Genomic DNA, 20,996 nt, shown 5'->3' on the forward strand with positions numbered 1-20,996 from the left:
CGTCCCTGCTTAAGCTAAGGTGGTAGTTAGTCTCCAGGAAGGCCGTGTGGAGTACTGACCCATGATGCCATTGGCCATCCCTGCTTAAGCTAAGGTGGTAGTTAGTCTCCAGGAAGGCCGTGTGGAGGCTACTGAATGCAGGGCAGCTGTTGCACTCCACACCCTGTGATCGCCATCAGTTACACTGTCACTGAATGAGAGGAAAGCCATTTCCTAAACCCAGAGCAGTGTCCCTAAATCCAAAGCAATAACCCTTTCCTCTCTTGAACAGAACTCGGAGAAGATGTGGGGGGCCAGGTCATATGGGAAGAGGATCCAGCACAGCATTGGAGGCCTGGGTTGGAGTCCCCTCTGCTGTCTGGCCTCAGCAAAGAGCTGAACCCTCTAGACCTTGGTTTATTTTTCTGTGAATGAGAATATTAGTATTGTTAGTCCTGCCTGCCCTTTTGTTACAGGTTCGGAAGACGGAAGCAGGGGAGGTTGTGAGCATAAAATGAAATCATAGGTACAAGGTTAACAAGAAGCACAAAAGTAAATGTTGTACAGCAGTGAGTTATGGAGAATATGGGGTCAGTAGTTCTTGGTGTCCTGTTCGTCTCTGGTACTGTGACCTGGAATGTATCTAGAGTTAACAGTGGTTTCTGAGCAAGCCCTTACCTCACACATCACCGCTATTAAGAGGGAGCAAAGCAGTAATTCAACCCTCCACTCTCTGCATGCTTTTTTATTTCTAATCCTTGCCAGATGTAGACTGGCCATGAGCCCAGAGGGCAGTGCTTTCTGATAGAGGTAGTTTTGTTCTTGTCTCCCTTCTAGACAAAGAGTTCTTGAAGGAGAAGGAGAAGTTGGAAATGGAGTTAGCAGCCGTGCGGACTGCGAGCGAGGACCACCGGAGACACATTGAGATCCTAGACCAGGCTCTGAGCAACGCCCAGGCCAGGGTCATCAAGCTGGAAGAGGAGGTGAGACGGGGGTGGGGGCAGAGCCCAAAGGGCCTCCACTTCCTTTTCCCAACCAGCACCCCTCACTGGAGCCAGCTCCAAAGCTTTGAGTCAGGGGGAGGGACAGGAGGCCTCCCAGATAAAAATGAATACCAACAAAGTTTATCCAGCCCAGAGCCAGGCAAATTCTGAAACACAGCCGTGAAAGAGCTCACGTTCCACCCGAAACCCAGCCTGCAGCCCATTGGTTGGCAAGTGTCCAGGGCTGGAAACAAACGGAAGGACTGGAAACCACTGGTGCCTGTAGAGAAAAGAGGCTAACAGTTTTTTGTTTTTTAAATAGTTTATCTGCTCTGTCTTTGGGCTCTTGATTGCTTTAAAAAAAAAAAGCAAAAGTCTTCTGATAGGGTGAGGTTGGCGTGGCATTCAGCAAACCGGTCTCCAGTTTCCAGAAGTTGGCTCAGCTGGACAATGACTCCCCTCGTCCAGGAAAGTTTGATCCCTCTCAAGCATTATGGATTTAGTGGTTTCCGATTAAATCAACCCTTTAGATGACATTTTGTGAGGTAGACTTTGCCATGAAGCCTGACTATGGACGTGGATCGACCATTTCTGAGGTTCAGGCTAGGGGATTCAGACTGCAGACATGGTGGCAGAGGAGGAGGAGTGGCCTAGGCTGGAGGACGGGAGCCTGCTGCCCCGCACCTGCCAGCCCCCAACGGCAGCAAGCCCCCCGGGTCATGGGGCCTGACCTGCGCAGAGCCACTGCCGAAAGTAGAGACTCAAAGTCTGAAAGAGGCCTAAGTAAGTTATTCCACACAAAGTACTGACCTTGGTGGTTGGCACACACAGCAAACAGGGTTGTTACTAATCCAACTATTGTCGAGAATGAAAAGCAACCCCTTCAGAAGACCTCTCCTGACGCTGGGTAACTCAAGTGTCCCAGCAAATTCAGTGTCGCCGTTCAAGCAGCTTACCGGGAAGGTTGTTAAGTCAACAAAGGTCTTGTTCGCTAGAAGCCTTTTAAACCCACAAGTCCTGTAGAGGAACTGCAGTTTTAAGACTAGCACGAGGACCCAAGTAGCAGCCCCAGAGGATTCGCGTTTACCGCTGTGGAACTCATCAGCTAGGACTTCCATTTGGTGCAGAAAGCGACCTTAATCCCTAAAGGACACAAGGTCTGCTTTGAGGACAGGGCCAGGATTCCTCATCATGGTTATAACTGAAATTAGTCAGGTTGCCATCTCCATGTGTGGAGCCAAGGAAAATCATAATTTTATAAAAATCTTTTAATTTTAATATTTCTAATAAAGTACAAGTTAATTGCGAGCTCCTTAAAGACAGGTGTTTTTTTTTAAATCACTACTGTGGATGTTCTTGTCATTCTAGAAGATCTTTGATTGCGTGTAGCTTCTCCAGAATCTCTCTTTTGTCTGCTTTCCAGTATCACTCCCCGTTCTTTTTAAAGTTTCTTTTGAGGGGTCCTAATTCAGTTCAGATAGCTCATACCGAGTGCTTACGCTGACTCCAGGGCCAGACTCTAAAGAATTAGAATCCTGATCCTGGGATGTGTCAGTGTGTGACTTCAAGTCATGTAAGCTCTTCAGTTCTCTCTCTTAGATGGAGATAACAGAGGAGCTGTCCCTTTACTGATATCGGGAGGATTCGATGAGATCATTGCATATAAAACACAATGCTTGGCATGGAGAAAGTTCAAAAACATTGGTTGATATGAACTTTTACTCTTAATCATCCCCATTCTAATATACTCCTTGCTAAGCTAAAGGCTGAGACAAAGGTGAATGAGACAGATCCATGCCTTCAAGGATCTTGTAGTTGGTTAGGAATAAGAGCTCTCCATTCAGCAAATATTTCTTGAGTACCTACTGGATGCCGGGTACTGTTGCAGGCACTGGGGACACACCGTGTACCTCGGCCCAGCAGGGATCGAAATGCACAGATCTCATGGCCCTTCTGTTCTAATGGCTGCACGCGTGCCCAGGAAACTGCATATACTGTGTAGGATAAGTAGTGTATGAACGGGACTCAAAATGTTTTCTCAGCTAAATCAGCTTCTAGCACAGAAGCCTGCAGTTAGTAAATCCTCAAATGTCTACCCAGCTGACTCAAGTCATCAAAAGCAGAGTGAATGAAACGGCCCGATGGAAAATGATGCCACGAGCAGGTTTAGAAAAGGCCGTGGGGTTGCTGCCCACCCGCCCCTCAAAGGTCAGAAGCACCTCCATCTTATCCAGTGACTGTGGCCAGGAGCTCCCTACGGTGCTGCCTGCGAAGTAACAAACCGCTGTTTGCAGCAGGCTCTTCAACCACTAGCATGTTCCCGCTTGCCAGCGCAATCGCGGGCCGAGCTCAGGATCTGAATCACCTGCACGGCATCAGCACACCCAGGTGCAGACAGGAGCTACCATCTGGTATCTTCTCACCCACGACCAGATCGAGTCAACACCTCAGCCTGGCATTTGGCATGAGCCGATTCCCAGAAAGTTAGAAAGGGACCTGGGATTTATGGGCATGAGCCAGGCTCCTAACTGGAGGAAGCCAAAAGTCTGGGAGTGAGAGTTGAAGTTGTCCATCTTGATTCTAATTTCTGTGCCTGATGTGACATTTCCATAAATCCTTTTTACCTCAATTTCTATCTCCTCGGTTATGGTGGTGGTTGAGGGTTCATCGTGCCCTCCCTGTCTCTCCAGGGCTGTCCACTACTCCTCTATAAAGGGCTCAGAACTCTTTAGAAGAAAGCTACTCCACAGATATCTACAATAGGACATTTTATCTTTATTCACACACAAATGTGTACACACACCTACAATTTCTTCGTGATAGCAAGTTACAGTTATTATAGAAGATTTGAAAACTTCAGAAGAGAATAAGGAAGATGAGAAATTCCTATTGTGCTGTACAGATAAACATGGGGGATGCTTTTAAGTCTTTCCTTCCAGTCTTTTTCCATGCGTCGATGATAGGCGGGCGGAGCTGTGAGCATGTATAGAATTTTTGATTCTGGGTTTTTTACTTAACATTATAGAATAAGCTTTTCCTTGTGGCCTTAAAAAACTCTTTACTAACTTCATTTCCAATGTCTGCAAATGCTGTCATAATTAAGCAGGCACCGAGGATGGAGCTCAGAGCTGGACCTCTGGCCGAAAGCAGGTGCCCTGGTAGGGGTCTCTCATTCCAAGCATCCCATCCGTTCTAGGTGTAACTTGTGGCCTTTGTGTCAATCCTTTCTGTCCCAGCACAGCAGAGGGATGGCATTAGGGAAGGTCCATACACTCGTAGTTCAAACAGGATCCCCAGGGGGTAATCTGACCCCCTACCCACCCACCTCCATCCCAGCTTTGGGAACTGCCAGTCTAAGTTCTCTGCTCGTCTTCACTGTCCCCTGCTCAGTTACGAGAGAAGCAAGCCTATGTGGAGAAGGTGGAGAAGCTCCAGCAGGCCCTGAGCCAGCTGCAGTCTGCGTGTGAGAAGCGAGAGCAGATGGAGCGGAGACTGCGGACCTGGCTGGAGAGAGAGCTGGATGCGCTGAGGACCCAGCAGGTGAGGCCAGGGCCACACATTCCTCCAGCGCCCTGCTGTGGTTCAGGCTGCGCACTGCGCATTGCAGACCCAGGGAGATGAGAACTCTCCCTGTCCCCAGCGAACCAACGTTGTGGCCAGTGGAGGAACCAGTCAGTCCACTCGTTGCAGTGACAAAAGTCCTTAAAGAGAGAAAGTGCTGACTGCCGGGGGCTTGGCACAGGGGAATGCGACTGTAGACAACTTCCCAAGGGAGGACATTTGAGTCAGACTTTGAAAGATGAGTTTGTTGGACATTCTGGGGGATGAACCTCAGAGGTAGCAGAGGATTTTGTGTAGGGGAGAGAGGTGTGGAACAGCATGGCGCTTTCCAGGTGGCCAGCTGCCACTAGCTGGGGGAGAATGCACAGCGAGGTCGCTGCTGAGGAGGCAGAGGACAGCTAGTGGAAGGCATCTGGTCAAGTTGAGAGATTGTTCTTGTTTCTGCGGTCAGCAGAGAGCCAATGACTAGGAGCTCTTTAAGCTGGAGAGGAACATGGTACAGCGGATCAGAGAAAGAGCCATCTCATGGTGTCAGGAGGATCTGGAGGGGTGAATGTGGAAGTCCAGGGGGCCAGCCTGAAGGCTCTTGGTGCCATCGAGGGTGTCATGAAGTGGGATTCCATGCGGGAGCTAGTAAGAGGGTGAAATGAGTCAGGCCTGATCATGAGTGAGTTTTCAGAGAGAAAGGAGAGGAAGGAGTTCAGGACTATCCCTAGGATATGATATTGGCCATAAGCTCCTAGTTCTTCTGCCTTTCCTTCTTTGTGCCAGTAACAGCTGTCAATAAAACCTAGCTGCGAAAAGCTTAGAGTTACACACCCCAGCCCAGGTCCATGTGTGCCTCAGCAAGGAAAGCTCTGCAGCTGGGCTGGGCTCCATTATACACTGGTCAAAGGCTCCTGGCTCCAGAGAGAGCCTGGGGCTTGTGTGTCATCAGCCAGTGCAGTCGGCAAAGCCCTCTGCAGCTGCTGAAGGGTGTGCTCTAAGTTGGGAACCAGGGAAATGCAAGGCAGGGCTCCACGGAATTATCTACTGGATAGAGCATAGTGGTTGTGGTTGGAATACTTGAAAACACTTGAAAGCATCTGTTCAGGCCAACTCAGCTCTTTCTCATGGCGGGCACACACATTTTGCTCTGGGTGTGTGTACTTGGCTAGGGAAGGAGGTGTTAGTGAGATTGCCCAGAAAATTAAGGAACCCACCCGGCCTCCCACGATCTTGGCTTAGTTGCTAGCTCATAGGAAGGGTGAGTCTGTCTCTGGACTTCGGATCCATCTGGCCTGTGCCATATGCCCTGATATTTAAGGCCCACCCTTGAGTTCTTCTCAGTAACTGAGATCTTGACCTCCCCAACTTGAAGGTAGGCTTCTCTGGTGCCTGGTACCATCCTGGCATCTGAGGGATACTTAACGAGGCTTTGGCTGACAAAAAGAGCGCATCTCAATACTTAGAGCAAAAGAGAATGTTCTTTTCCAGTTAATGTGCCACCCACACCCTACAATCAGATTACTTCTCCTTGGATCTTCTGTTTTGAGTGCTGCGAAACCAGACTCAACTCCATTATCCTTGTTATTATAAGGAATCTCCCTCCACCATAGGAAGCGCAATCGTACTTAGCATCATTGGAAGCTGAGAGGTGGTAAAAGAGAGATGAAGGTAAGAGGAAGAGAAATGAACGCGTGTAAGAATTCACCATCTTGGGCGCCTGGGTGGCTCAGTTGGTTAAGCGACTGCCTTCGGCTCAGGTCATGATCCTGGAGTCCCGGGATCGAGTCCCACATTCAGGCTCCCTGCTCAGCAGGGAGTCTGCTTCTCCCTCTGACCCTCTTCCCTCTCGTGCTATCTCTCATTCTCTCTCTCTCAAATAAATAAATAAAATCTTAAAAAAAAAAGAATTCACCATCTTCTCTTTCTTGCAAAGAGCTCAAGATAATTGTCACATCTCACTACCGCAGTAGCCCTGTGAGGTAGAAGAGAGAAGGGGGAGAATGTTCTCGAAGAGGGAAATGAGGCCCAAGGCAGTTGAGAGACCAGCCCAGGGTCATTAGCTAACTAGGACATTCTTCCGAGATGAAAACATGAAGGATGGAGATGGTGTCTGTATTGCTCACTGTGCATCCCTAGTACCAGGTACATGTTCAGTAAATATTTGTGCACTTGCTGAGTGGGCAGCAAAAGCTGGCCTGCCTGACCCTCAACCCGTTTTTCTGGCCGGCATGCTTATCCATTCAGCCATGCTATCTTCGTGTTCTTGAATGTTGAAATTCATGCTTTTGTTTAAATAACTCTCAATGACCTGAATCGGGGGCCCTGTGAAGAGGTGCCATGACCTCATGTGAGGCCAAGAGGATTTTGCAGAAATCAGCCAGCTGAGATGCCATCACAAGGGAGTGAGACAGAAAATGATAGGCATCGATGACGGCTTAGCCAAGCTGTGGGGTCTTTTTCTTGGACGGTTTCTAACAGCAAGGGAGCTTCTCATCTCAATGGACTGGTTCATTTGTCCCCCTGCCTGAGATCAGTGCCTCGCCAGCTTTTTGTACAGGTTGATGAGGACAGTTACATGCTTTCTGCTCTATTCTTGCTTAAATGTTGGTTACTGGCAAGCAACCACCAGATTCTAGAATACTGGTAAGTATAGCTTTAAAAAATCGAATAGAAACATGTGGGTTATAGAAAGCCCCTGGGCCCATTTGCTTTGGTCTCTCTGGTAGGATTAGATTCTGTGAGGGTGGCTCACACGCCGAGCTGTTGCTCCGGGTAACGGATGTGGTTCCCGGTAAAGCGTTCAGGAACCCCTCACCTTGCACCCAGCCCTGCATTTACAGTTTGTGATCACCGGAAAACACGAGGAATAATGGGGAGAAATCATTCTCTTCTGAAGGCAGAACCTTCTCAAAACCCCACCGTCCTGCAAGTCATGCTGTTTAGAGGAGATAATATACCTGAGTTAAAAGGAGGAAAGAAATCTGAAACGTCAGTATCCTCACTTGCAAGCAGTCCGGATAACACAACCGCTTTATTTCCTATCTTCCAGACCGAGATGAAAAGAAAGGGCTGAAAAATTAGCTTGACTGGCATTCGCGGATTTCCGGTAGCACTTTATTTTGGTTAGCCCTTTAAAGTTGATTACAGGCTTTCCTAGGCAGTAGCTAATTTGCTCCCGAGGCCTCTCAGTGGGGCAGACACTCCTTCCTCTGTGTCCCAGATGACAGCCTTGCACCCAGGGGAGCATGTACTTCGGGGCATCTTGCTCCCCTTCCTTTGCCTTTCCGTTCTAATCTCCCAGGCTCAGGGGCAACGAACAGTGGGAATCACCTCCTTGACCTGCGCAGAAAATGCCCTAGTCCAGCAGGCCAAGACTTCGTTCCTGTTGTTGATTTTGGTCTAAGTGAAGGGCAGACATGGGACAAGCTGCCTCTTAGTCCTGCAGGGCTGTGTGGCCAGACGGATCCTGGTCCGATGCTACCACTGAGTAGCTGAGAGAGATTGAACAGCTCATTCTACCTCCCAGAAGCTGAGTTTTCTCACCTCTAACATCAGGATAAGGTCGTCTTACAGAGTTGCATGAGAATTCGGGGTGGAGGAATTTGGACGGTGACCCTTGGCGGTAGGACCTGGAGGGTTTGCGTCGTGCCCGTAGGAGAGGGAGCAGGGGCATGAGGACAGTGTGGGAGTGGGCTGTGGGGTCCGCACACCCCGTTTCTATGGTCTTCCCCTTTCCCGCCTCAAGATGCATATTTCTCTTGCTTCTCAGAAACATGGAAATGGCCAGCCAACCGGCATGCCAGAGTATAATGCCCCGGCCCTCATGGAACTTGTGAGGGAGAAGGAGGAGCGGATCCTGGCCCTGGAGGCCGACATGACCAAGTGGGAGCAGAAGTACCTGGAGGAGAGTACCATCCGACACTTTGCCATGAATGCCGCGGCCACTGCAGCGGCTGAGAGGTGAGGCCCGCCTGTGGTGCATCCAGAGGATGCGTTCAGTCGCTGAGAGCACCCCCACGCAGTGGGATACTACGTGGTCCTCAAGAGTGACGTTGTGCAAGTATGTCACGCTCTCTCTTAACAGCATGTATGTGTCATGGGCCAGACGAGATTTAATCCTCGTTAAACGTGGGCCTGACCAGAAGGTGGGGCTGCATCCGCTCCTCACCTGGTTCAGGTCCCACCTTCGCAAAGGGCCCAACAGGAACTGTCAGTGGCCTCGTTTTGCAGGTGAAGAAATGAGGCTCAGATTGGTGTGCTGCTGTATTCCCAGTCACGATGGCCGTGAGCGCTGGGTCTCGTGTTCCCTGGGGCTGTGTGTGACCCGAAGCCTGGTTTCTTTAGGTTTGAAGTTGTTGCCGTTGTCAGTTATTACCTCTGCTGCTTTACTTCCTTTTTGTGGGCACACAGCCTTATCCTCCCTTTAAAAATGAGCTTAGGGTGCCTGGGTGGCTCCACTGGTTGAGTGTCTGCCTGCGGCTCAGGCCATGATCCCGGTGTCTGGGATTGAGTCCTGCACCAGGCTCCCTGCTCCGCGGGGAGTCTGCTTCTCCCTCTGCCCCTCCCCTCTGCTCGTGATCTTTCTCTCACAATCTCTCTCTCTCTCCAATAAATAAAATATTTAAAAAAAAAATAAAAATGAGCTCAGAATGCTTGATAATTGACAAAGGAATTCTGTTAAAGCATCCTCTTGTCTGAACGAGCAGGTGCTTCTCCCTGACTGCCGGGGCTCACCTGCGCACAGTCTTGTCCCCCCCCCCACCCCGACTTGAGGGGCCGTGCATCTCACACTCAGGGCTCCCGCTGCGTCCCTGCCCTACCAGTTGGCTGTGGGCCCATAGATGCCATGGGCATTTCATTCACAGTTGCTCGAGATTTATCAAAGTTCAGGGTCAGTATAGGTGGAGGAGATCCTCAAATCTCAGAGGAACACCCACGAAACTGGACTTAATACGGGTTGTTGTTGAACCCTTTGGGAGTGTGGGACCTGAACCAGGTGAGGAGTAAACACTGGATGCAGCCCCATCATATAGTCAATCCCACGTTTTGGGGGCCATGAAGAGAAGGCCTGTTGGGCTGGAGGGCGTGGGTGTACTCTATAAGGTCTCGTGGCTCTCACATTCATTACTCATGTAGAAAAGAACCCCCAGGAATGGTACCTCCAGTGGTTCCCCTCCCAGAAACTTGGAGAGAGATCGGTGCCACCCACGAGGGCACAGGTGCCTCTGCTGGGCGCCACGGCGTGCTCGCATCTGGAGAGACCTTGTGGACTCATGTGGAAAATGACCACCGGGGATCAATTTCTAGTGCTTGGTTACATATGTCTGCGTGAGGGAAAACAGCCTACAGTAGCCCCTCTGAGCGAGACCCGGGAGCGGGAGCAGACCTTCGAGAGGTGTGTCGTGTGGCGGAGCCCCAGAGCGATGGTGGGAGAGCTGGAGGAAATTGCAACCTCTGATCAGTCCTCCTGCCCAGGGTGAGAACAGCGAAGCCTGGAGTTTTACGGAGCTGAGAGGTGTTTCTTTTCATCTTTTCATTCTCTAAGGCAATAAGTGCCCTCTCTGTCTTGAGGAAGAGCCCAGACAGTTCCTGAGGAATTTGGCCTTCTTTGCCAGATTGGGTCTAACGCCCAGCTATTGACGATGGCCCTGGGAGTTGTCTCACTCCGTGGGGTTTTTAATGGCAGGAACACTGCCCAGGCAGGCGGGGCACCCCCATTCAGGGCTTCTTCCTCTGCTGCCGGCTGTGGGCGTGTGATTACGCATAAGCCTTTCCGAGTGTCACTGACTTCCTTCACAAATTACCTAATTTCTGAAACGGAAATGGTAATTCTTGGCTGGTTAGGAGCAGAGAACCACTGGAGTCCACCGGCTGAGGACGGTGGAGCCCCAGTAACCGTGTAAATGTGCTACTTGGGAAGCGTGACACGGGGGTCTTTGTGTGTCATTGTCGTCTCCGCTCCCCGTGCTTTATCGGGTTAGATGCATGTTTGGGAGCCTGGGCCCCGAGGGGACAAATGGGACTGGAATGTCAGATCAGAAGTCGGGCAATGGACGGGTCTGAAGCGTAAGACCCCTGTGGTGGGCACCGGACAGAGCCCACCTTCAGCCACTCATCTGTGCTAGGCCCTGCCTTGCTCATCACCCTCCAGGCGAGGGACACTGGTCTGTTGCCCGCAAAGAATGGGAGTCCTGTGGGATTTACCCAGCCTGCTGCTCTCCTCTGCCCCGTTTGGAGTCTCAGATGCACAGGTGGATCAAGGCCCTTCCACCAGTCCCCCTGGCCCCCTTCTTTGCTTCCACGTGTGTTTATGGGGCATCTAATAATTCTGTGGGAAGCCACCTTCCCCTTCCTGCCCACTCCTTCCGCCGTCCTCGGGGGGAAAGTCAGTTCAGAGGAGGTCAGGTGGTTAGCTCCAATCTTCATGTTCTTTTCAAAGAAAACCTCTGTAATTTTGCACTGCTTTTCTTTTGATAGAAAGGGAGAAAGGGGAAATGAATTTTTGAGAAAGGTCAAAATTCTGAGCTCTTGTCTAGATGCTACGTGGCCACATAGGAACTGGTAAAAATGACCAGCCATTCGTCTTGTAACTCTCCAGCCACTGACTCATGCTTCACATTTATAAGCAATGATTTTTAAAGAAATGATTTTTGTTTACCAAATGCTTTCACCATCTTGGTGCATTTTGGAGCCATTGATCAGAATTTTGAGGGGTTGGGCCTTTTTTATGGTTTTGAACCTTTTTACAAATTTCAATGCAATGTAGCTCATGTTTTTAGAGTCTTATGTTACCTTGTGAGATGTTTTGATCTAATTCTTCCTGCTATCCTTACTTGGCAGCATAAACATGAATTTTTTTAATTGGTGTCTGGCCTTGTGTGAATTTTCCAAAAGTAAATTGGTTGAAAATGTTTTCTCTAGCCACTAATTTCTGTGGTGATGATTTTTGTGCACTATAGGGTGAATTCATAATCTGCAGAATTTGCCTCAGAATTCTGCCTGCACAACAATACGACAAAAACCACCACCAACAGCCCCCGATGCTCAAGAGCACTTCTTCCAAAGTGCTTTTTTTGGCTGTCTGTACGTTTAAAGCTTTTGCTTGTTTTCTATGTTAGTTGGCCTTGTGGTTTATTTTCAGCTGCATTTCACACAAATACCACACTCTCACATGCACCCACTTTGTTGGTTTATTTTATCTTCATGCCTTTTGCTGAGGCCTTCTTCAAAAAGACACAGGAAGTGGGGCGCCTGCCTTCAGCTCAGGTCATGATCCCAGGGTCCTGGAATTGAGCCCCACATTGGGCTCCCTGCTTAACGAGGAGTCTGCGTCTCCCTCTGCCCCTCCCCCTGCTCGTGCTCTCTCTCTCTTTCTCTCTCTGTGTCTCTCAAACAGATAAAATATTTTTTAAAAAGACACAGGAAGCTTCAGCAGTGTAGAGTGGTGGCTCAGGGCATGGACAGAAATATCTGGATTTGAATCTGTCTCCACCTTCACTGAGTGTTGTCACAAAACCACCTAGCCTGTCTGTTCACCTGTAAAGTGAGGATAATAACACTAGCTACCCAGGTTGCTGCGAGGACCGTGTGAGATGCCCTGTGTAGCGTGCTTTACCCCATCCCTGGCATAAAGGAAAAGCTCATTCATTGATAGCTGTCAGTAGAGAGATGAAAGAAGAAGTTCTCTTTGCTGTTCTTGAGTATTCCAGAAAAGAGCTATTAAGATTTTAAATATGATTGTGACATTGGAATATGAAGTTAAAGAGATGGGAGATCTTTGGCTAAACCTTTTATCAATTTGGCATTCACTAGTCTAAGACACTAGTGCACCTTGCAGTCTGAGATAGACTTAGATCACTTAGACGGCTCAGTTACCTTCCTTTTCCCAGTCGTCATTAATTAGGAGTAATTAAATTACCAGAAACAATGGAGGAATAGTTGACTTTGACCAGACGCCTGCTTCCAGCTACCCTGCATTTTAATCCACCGTGTCTGTCCCTCCCCTCACTTCACCTCCTTGACTGGACTTTCCAAGGACAGGTGTACGTCTTCATCTTTCTGCCCTGCCACCCGGCGTGGCTGTCACACAGGGGCTCATAAAGCTAGAAGTGAGCTAACGTGCAAGCACAAAGGAAGATTTCCGCTGAGCCTCACCGTCCGAGAGGACCAGTGTGTGTTTCTAAGTATTTGCTGAGTCTCCATTTTACTGCAAAATACTGAAATCACTGCTAGGTGGGTGAGAAATGGAAATAGAACTTTGACTGTGATTGAGAAAGAGTGAGTATGAAGGAATATAAGAATGGAAACACAAGTACAATGACAGCGACACCCCTCCATTGGTAGGGGTACAGGAGGGGTCCACAGCTTAATACCCGATGTCCTTAGCAGCAGGGGCAGGGAATTTTGATCTCTGGATTTTATTTTGTTCTTCCTAGACACTATCTTCATCCTGTCAAGTTTAGGGGGAGAGTTGGCCAGGATTTAGGAGAGGGGGAGGGAGTGAAGGAGTTTGTGGAGGGATATTGTCATGTGGCGCCCTCGGACGCCTCCCCAGGAGCGTCCACATCATTGTCTGGGTGTCCTGTGTCCCCAGGGACACCACGATCATCAACCACTCGAGGAATGGCAGCTACGGCGAGAGCTCTCTGGAGGCCCCCATCTGGCAGGAGGAGGAGGTGGTGCAGGCCACCAGGAGGTGTCAGGACATGGAGTACACGTAAGGGACCGCCGTGTGCATGGCCGCGCCACCGGCCTCCGCTGTGGCCACTCTCCTCAACTCCCCCACGGGACCTGCCAGTCCCTTCCTGCTCTGAACAGCTGACGGGTTCAGCCAGTTACACCCAAGTCGGGAAGAGTGATTTCTGATTCTCATTTTGGGCCCTCGGGGGGATAAAATCCTCTTTTCCCAGAAAACCTGTCCCTCTTTTATTTTTCTTTTCTCAGAAAACGGGGACATTGACTTCAGTGGAAAGCCAGCCCTGTGTGAGGCTTCAGGGTTTTCGAGCTTCCCTGCCGCCCCTCCCGCCCCCGCCACCGGGGACCCGACACCCTCTGAATTGGCCCCTGAGCACACCTTGGTCTAGGAGGTCCCTGCTGGGAGGCCGCGGCCGTTCTGTCTTTATGTCCTTGGGGCCCCAGGAGGTCCCAGGGTCTCCGGAGAGGCCAGAGAAGGCGTGCCTTTCTGATCGGTTACAAAAGTTCCATTTTGTACAATTTGCAGATTATAAATGTTTGAAGACTTAGGCCGCACTCACCTCGTCATCCCTGAGTTATATTTCAAGTCCCTGGGGCAGCCCGAGAGAAATGGTTCGAGTTTTTTTAGCCAAATAGCTTTTGATTATGACCGTTTGGTTTTATTTTGTTACACAGTATTAAGAATCTCCATGCCAAAATCATAGAGAAGGATGCCATGATTAAGGTCCTTCAGCAGCGGTCCCGTAAAGATGCCGGGAAGACGGACTCCTCGAGCCTGCGTCCCGCCCGCTCCGTCCCGTCCATTGCTGCGGCCACTGGGACCCACTCCCGCCAGACCTCGCTTACCAGCAGCCAATTAGCCGAGGAGAAGAAAGAGGAGAAGACCTGGAAGGGGAGCATAGGTGAGCCCCAGGCCTCCTTCAGGCCAGGATCTGCAAAGCAAGAGCTACACAAACGTGGAGAGGCGACCTCACCTGGTGGAAAGGGTTCTGGCTCTGCCACTCATGAGATGCAGAAATGTCACTGAATATCTCGGAGTCTGTTTATCTATCTGTAAAATAGGATAATCAGTCATGCTTCAGGTGTGGAAATTAGATGAGATATGTGGAAGCCAAGCTAGATTATAAGAGTAGCTACTGGCCATGGGTTGATTCACATCATAATTATTGTCATTATTGCTGAAAGTTGAAGTGACCCTCACAACATAAAATGTCCTCATGGGAAAAGCCCAGAGCCGTCAGGCCTCTGAACTTGGCTCCACTTCTGCTTCCGTGTCTAGAAAAGCAAGGCCACGTGTGCCCTGCTTTCTGCCGTGCGGCGGAGCTGAGGGCAGAACGAGAGAATGGGGAGAAAGTACTTCGGAAGCAGTGTTCTCGAGCATAAGGGATTGGTGGGTGGTGGTTTTTGTTGGGTGGTTGTTGCACGGGCAGAATTTTGAGGCAACTTCTGCCGATGTGGTCCTCCTTCGCCGTGGTGGGTTTCCTAGGGTGCGGGCGGCCCCCTTGGAGGGCTGGCTGAGTCCCGAGCGGAAGCAGGCGGCCCTCCCAGACATGGATCTTCTTCGCTCTTCCCCTGCACTCCAGCAGCTCCGAGGGTCTGGCCCTTCTTTGATGCCTTTCCTCGGGTCAGAGTGTGTTTTGTTTATCTGTGGAGCCGAGAGCCAGTCTGCCTCAGCACAGAACCCCAGAGGAGCCTGGCTGCTTTGTGTCAAAGGGGAGAAGGGCTTCCAGAGTGGCCCTGACAGAGTTGGGGGATCAAAGGCGCACAGCCACGTCCCTTCAGCAGCGCCTGCCCACCAAGGGAATGTACTTCAAAGAGGACGTGTGTAGAGAGCAGCTGGGATCATCAGAGACCCTCCCAAGGACCCGTAGCTCCCTCCCCCGGTCAGAGAGCCTCGCGGGCAGTGCTCAGGCAGGTCTGCGGAGGGGGTGGGAAATGTGCTTGGCCGGGACGGATTGCTCCCTGGCAGAAGCGGCTTGTGACGTCCAGCCAGGCAGGCAGTCCCCCTGGGTCTGTCCCCCGTAGCATTCGGCATGTTGGAACCAGGCCTGGGAGCCCAAGGACCCAGTCCGCAGGATGAGTTGCTGTGTTCTCTGCACTGGTGTTCCTCCTCATGATTGCGACTGTCCACACGTCACAAAAAACCGAAGGGGACTCTCTGGGAGGCTGAGCAGAGGCACACATTCACAATTCCCAAACAGTTTCCACCATCTCTTGCTTCATGGGCTCTGGAAGGAGGTAGAGGTGGCTGCGTATGCATCCCTGATGGCCCAGGGCTCCCCGGTGGGATGACGGGCTGGTGACTTCATTCCACCAGAGCATCCTTGTCAGACCGTGGAGGTTCGACAGCAGGGTGATAAGGGGGCAGGAACACGGGCTGGCCTTGGAGTCGGGTACAGACGCGTTTGAATCCCGTTTCTGCGACTTCCTAGCTGTGAGAGGTTCATTTCTCGGAGCTCCCCTTTCCTTTGCTGTAAAACAAGATAAGGACAGGCCCTGTGTCATAGGAGTGTTGTAAAGTAGAAAGTGAGCCAGTGTGAGTGAAGCACCTCGCCGAAGACCCTTGTTCCTCACAGTGCAGTGGGAGGACCCCAGCATCACCTGGGAGCTCCTTGGAGCAGCAGAACCCCAGGCCCGCCCACTGAGCCAAACCGTCATTTTCACAATATATCCAAGTTATGGATACACACGTTACATGTGGAGAAGTAGTGCTGTGGACAGACTGAACTGCTCCGCGGTGTTTTATGAATGGGCACCTTGAAATAGCCCTGGCCAGGATCCTCTGTGGATTGCTGGCTGCTTAGGTGAATGGACACTTGATTGTGCTTACTACCACCTTTTCTGTGGGCTGGTGTTCTGGGGCGCTGGCGCTGTTTAGAAATACAGACGTTGTTCTCCTGGCCGGCACATCCCCTTTCCACGGCAACCTCCGCTTGGGGCAGCGGGGCGGCAGCAGGGCTAAACGACCCTGCCCAGAAGGCCGGCCGGCTCCCTGCTTCCCCGGGGGCTATGGCTTTCCACTGCAAGGGATCCGCTTTGGGGAATAATGTGCCCAACTCGGGGTTGCCCTGACCGGGAAGTGTGTTTGCCTTTGAAACTGGGCCTGCGGGAGCCCCTCCATGACCAAGAGTGGGGTGGTCCTGTGGCTGCTCAGAAGAGCTGCAGGCCACTGGCTCTGTGTCGCAGATCCAGGAAGCCTTCTGTGTGTGAGCACGCATGCGGTGCTCACAGCTAGCCCCCCTGGGCCATAGGACGGCATCGTCTCTAGAAAGCCTGGCAGGAATGCCCCCTCCCCTCGACACGGGCTGTTAGGCATCTCTCGCTACCCGGGGCATGACTTTATCCCGCCGTTCTTCATAACTCATCATCACCAGTTTACATAACAACTTCTCTCCTCCACAAAAGAAAAAAAACCCACATAGTATTAGAGAGGGGACTAGGTCTTTCTTTCTTTTTTTTTGTTAAGTCCCTCAGTGCTGGTCCTCCTATCAGGCACGTGATAAGCGTTTATAAATGCACGTGGTAAATGAGCCAATGAATGAATGAAGCAGTCCTCCGTCGAGAAGGAAATGATCTCCAAGACTCGGGGGGGGGGGGGCGGGGGGGCGTTGGTTTGTTTTTGTTCAAAGAATGGCATCGAAGCCGCTGTCCTTGTGCCCTCAGGGTTGCTGCTGGGGAAGGAGCACCACGAGCACGCCTCCACCGCCCCGGCCGCCGCGCTGTCCCCCAGCGCCTCCACCGCCTCGGCCGGCAGCGCCCACGCTAAGACGGGCAGCAAGGACAACAGCACCCAAACGGACAAGGGCGCTGAGCTCTTCTGGCCCAGCATGGCCTCCCTGCCCAGCCGCGGCCGGCTGAGCATGACCCCTTCCAACAGCCCCGTCCTGAAACACCCGGGGGCCAAAGGGGCTGCAGAGAAACCAGGTATGAGCTTCTTCCCTCCCTTTACCCAGAGAAAAACCACAGAACTCTGGCCAGGGGCCAGGGAGGGAACCTTTGGTTGGGACCTGGGGGTGGGGTAAGGGGGGGACGGGTACCAGGGGCCCCCGTCAGCTCCCACTTCATGAGGTTCTTTATAATTATGCTTACCCTAATGCACTTTATTCTTATGGGAATGAAATATGTGTAGACACTTCTAATTGATTGCCATTTAAAGAGTACATAACTTGAAGGTACCCTTTTAATGAATGCTTTCGTAATCAGCCCTTTCCCAGGGGGTGAGAATCAACCCGCTGCGGGGTGTTAGGGAATTAGGTTCCCCCCCACCCCAGTATCTTTGGGAGCTAGTGCCAGGTACCATACACATCAGAGGCACCAGGTATGTAGATATTGCCTGGGAGGGGTTCACCCTTCAGGGATTCAAGGTTGGGGGTACCCTCTTGAGTGAAGGGGAAGACAGATTTCACTGCAGGGCAGGTAGACTTCTGGCATATCGCTCAGGCCAGTAAGAATGAAGTGCTTTAAAATATCTAAGAGAAGACAGCCTGGGTGGGGTGGGCTTGTCATGAGTCCAGAAGCATCCAGGGAAAGACCAGACGTGCCTTTGGATCAATCTGAGTCATGGGGATAGCCCTCTTGGGTTCTTTGGAGGAGGTGGGGCTTTCGGGGGCATGAATTAACCATTTCCTCCAAGGGGCTGCTTTAGTTTCATCCTCCAAAACAGACAAGGAAACACAGCATTGTCATTTTTTGAACATTTAATTCTTTTTTTTTTTTAAGATCTTATTTATTTGTCAGAGAGAGAGCGCGCAAGCAGGGGGAGCAGCAGGCAAAGGGAGAAGCAGGCTCCCCCCTGAGCAAGGAGCCCGATGTGGGGCTTGATCCCAGGACCCTGGGATTATGACCTGAGCTGAAGGCAGACGCTTAACCCACTGAACCACCCAGGTGTCCCTTGAATATTGAGTTCTTGAGACACTTCCAAGGCAGGGAACATGTGAAAAGGACGTGGCTTGTAGGCACAGCACTGGATGGTTTTGTGGAGAGGGAGAGTGGCCTCGAGGGGCTCCTCGCACACATCCCCAGGGCCGTCTTCACCCACTTAACCTTTCCCATCACCACCCTGGTTCTGTTATTCGTGTCTGAATCCCAGGGCGCATCATTTCGCTCTTCTGCCCTGGGGGCCGGGTTCTGCAGCCTCCCCCACAGACGCTGGTGCTGAGCGCTGGGACTTCATTTTAGAGAGAGCCGGTCAGGCCCGCGCCCCTCTGTGGGACAGGCTGCTGATGTCCCCTTCTGTTTGGCAGAGAACCCTCTGGGCCATGGGAAGTCCCCCGACCACAAAGGCCGCGTCAGCAGCTTGCTCCACAAGCCCGAGTTCCCTGATGGAGAGATGATGGAAGTTCTCATCTAACACTGGCGTCCCTGCTGCTTTCTGTGAGGGGATCTTGACAAACGAAGAGCGTGGCCGAGAGGGAGAAGAAAGATCGAGAAAGTTGTGGATGGGAAATCAGGAACGATGTGAACTGATAAGATCTTAAATTAGTAAGAACACTTTTTATAAACGTTTAAAAAAATAATCAGGAGACCTACATGACTGAAGATGAGGAGAATGCTGTGGATTCGTATCTCATATGGTGGAAAAGAGAAGACGCATGTAGGTTTGGAAACCAAGACGTCACAGGAAGTGGGATTTTCACTGTATAGAAAATGTATCTCTTGGGGAGGGTCTGTGTACACCCGCTCTCTGGCTATAAACACATAAACCCGAACATGGATCTTCCTTGAAATACCCCTATTCTCCTTGCCTCTTAGCATGTTTGTTTTTGGGTTTTTTTTATTTTTTAAGAAGAACCTTCTAGAAATCTCCAAGAGCCCATCTCGGCATCATGTAATGTCACCTGTGCCATCGGGGTTTCCTTTGAATGTGTGTGGGGTTGGCAGTGAGAAGACACGTCTGCAGGTGATGGGAATTTAGAAGGCGGTTCTCACCAAACTCCCTGCTTGGTTTGGATTTTCAGGAGGTGGCGGGGCTTCTTAGCTTCTGGATTCAGCCATAAAAATATGAAACAGGAAGGGAGCATTATGATCTTGGTGCTCAAACTCCCTCACTGCTCTGAGTTTCCTCTCTTCCTCTGCTTCATTCTCTTTCATTTTACTCTTCTTTTCTTTCACTTCTTTTCCTTGTTACTACAACATGGCAGAATTCCTCAGGTCTGGGATTTATTAGAGCAGAGTCTGATCTCTGTTTAGTAGTGCCCAGTGGGACGGAGCCGTATGCTGGCTGCCTGGCCACCTCCCATGCCTTGGAGTCATTAGGCTCATTGTGACTGGGAACTAGGGAAGTTCTGATGAGGCAGAAGATTCCACGGTCACTGACCCTGGCTCTTCTGTCTCACATCCGCTCTCTTGCACAGAGCCTGGTTTCCACCCTCTGTTGGGTTAATAAGACTTTCAGGACTGCCCTCCAGGAAATGAATGACACTTGACTTGGTGGCATCCAGAGATTCACCCGATAGCTTGTACCACTTTCTAGAGCCTGTGGCTCATGAGCATATTCAGCACTCTCCCCACCCCCTCACACTCCTCTGGTCGCTGTGGACGAGCACATAGGTTTCCATGTTGGCACATCAGTGTTTCTCTGTCATGAATTTGCTATGTGACCTAATGGGCCAGTATATATACAGTGCGGTCACGTGCGTCGAGGTTTTGGGGTGGGACAAGTTGACCAAAGTAGGACAGAGGCACCGTGTCAAAGAGCCAGGAGTGAGTGGGGTCATGGGCCTCTAACTCCTCAGACACTGGCTTTCTTTACGAATCTGAGAGGTGCTGGATCAGGGAAGAGGAGAAGCTAATCAGGCTGGCAGATGTTCTTGCAGGGTCCTGATACTTTCCTCCCTCCCGATCAGCTGGATGCTTCTGATCCCAGGGCCCTTTCCTCATGCTTACTTAGGGGAAGGAAGAAAAAGGGCCTCTGTCTGCGACGTTCTCAAGTGCCACCTACATAGAGCCCTGAACACAACACTCCTCCGGGAATTTTGCTTGGGTGGCTTCTTTTAGAGTTGGTCTTTGGGATGTAAGGTGGGTGGAGTTGTAGCCTCCCCAGATAGAAGTGGTGGAGGGAATACTGCAGTGTAAACCGGAGAGGGGGAGGGAGGACAGCAGGGGCCTTGGCTGGAGTGGGCGTAGCGAGTGTGACAGCAGGAATCGCCTCTTCCCCAGCCCTGCTCTGCGGTGGGCACTGACCTCTGTGCTGCATGCTCTTGGCCGCCTCTGGTCCCGTCAGGCCCAGGAAGCCAGAGAGGTTCTGGGGGCCGGGCAGCCTGCCTCGTGCCGGGGCCGTTTGAGTCTGGATGCGGGTGGGGTTGGGGCAGGGGGGCCCGCCCCAGTCTCGGTTCCCCATCACGTTTTACAGGTGGTGAAGTTTAGGCGATGGCGACTCTTTCTCATAGGGATGTTTTGACCCCTTAATTAATGTTGGGAATGGACCAGGAATGAATGCAAGTGTCTGGAGAGAGGAGGGCAAGTCTGCTCTTCCAAGTCCCCGCGACCCACACCTGGGCCACCTCAAACTTGGGCTGTCTCCCCTAGAAGTGGGGGAAAGTGGGAGCCACAGCCCAGTGTCCCCCAAGCCTCGTCTCTCTGCTCCAGCACACCCTTCGGCACCAGGTTCCAGGCTCGGGTGCTGCCCTTGGTCACCCAGATCGCCAGCATATTGTCAGAATACAAACACAAACATCACCGTTTTTCAGTTGTGCTGTGGTCTTTGGCAGTCTCTTTTCTTCTAACTTGCTAAGACTCTCCCATAAGAAAAGGGATCTCTAGCTTTCAGATGTGTTCTTTTCTGGGAGATTT

General features: G+C 51.2%; 1 protein-coding gene across 1 annotated transcript in view; it reads left to right on the forward strand.

Moving 5' to 3' along the window:
* AMOTL1 (angiomotin like 1) overlaps positions 1-20,478 on the forward strand; it is a 91,104-nt gene extending 70,626 nt beyond the window's left edge. Inside the window, exons 7-13 of the mRNA XM_028119656.2 lie at positions 817-962; positions 4,353-4,502; positions 8,281-8,471; positions 13,105-13,227; positions 13,881-14,107; positions 16,869-17,129; positions 18,449-20,478. Coding sequence (XP_027975457.1) covers positions 817-962; positions 4,353-4,502; positions 8,281-8,471; positions 13,105-13,227; positions 13,881-14,107; positions 16,869-17,129; positions 18,449-18,555 — 1,205 coding nt within the window. The 3' untranslated portion in view covers positions 18,556-20,478. The remainder of the gene's footprint in view (positions 1-816; positions 963-4,352; positions 4,503-8,280; positions 8,472-13,104; positions 13,228-13,880; positions 14,108-16,868; positions 17,130-18,448) is intronic.
* Positions 20,479-20,996: the final 518 nt, after the last annotated feature.

This window comes from Eumetopias jubatus, unplaced genomic scaffold (assembly GCF_037043125.1).
Source record: "Eumetopias jubatus isolate StellerSeaLion01/CBP00866 unplaced genomic scaffold, mEumJub1_p1.0 scaffold_13, whole genome shotgun sequence".
NCBI classification, from domain to species: domain Eukaryota; kingdom Metazoa; phylum Chordata; class Mammalia; order Carnivora; family Otariidae; genus Eumetopias; species Eumetopias jubatus.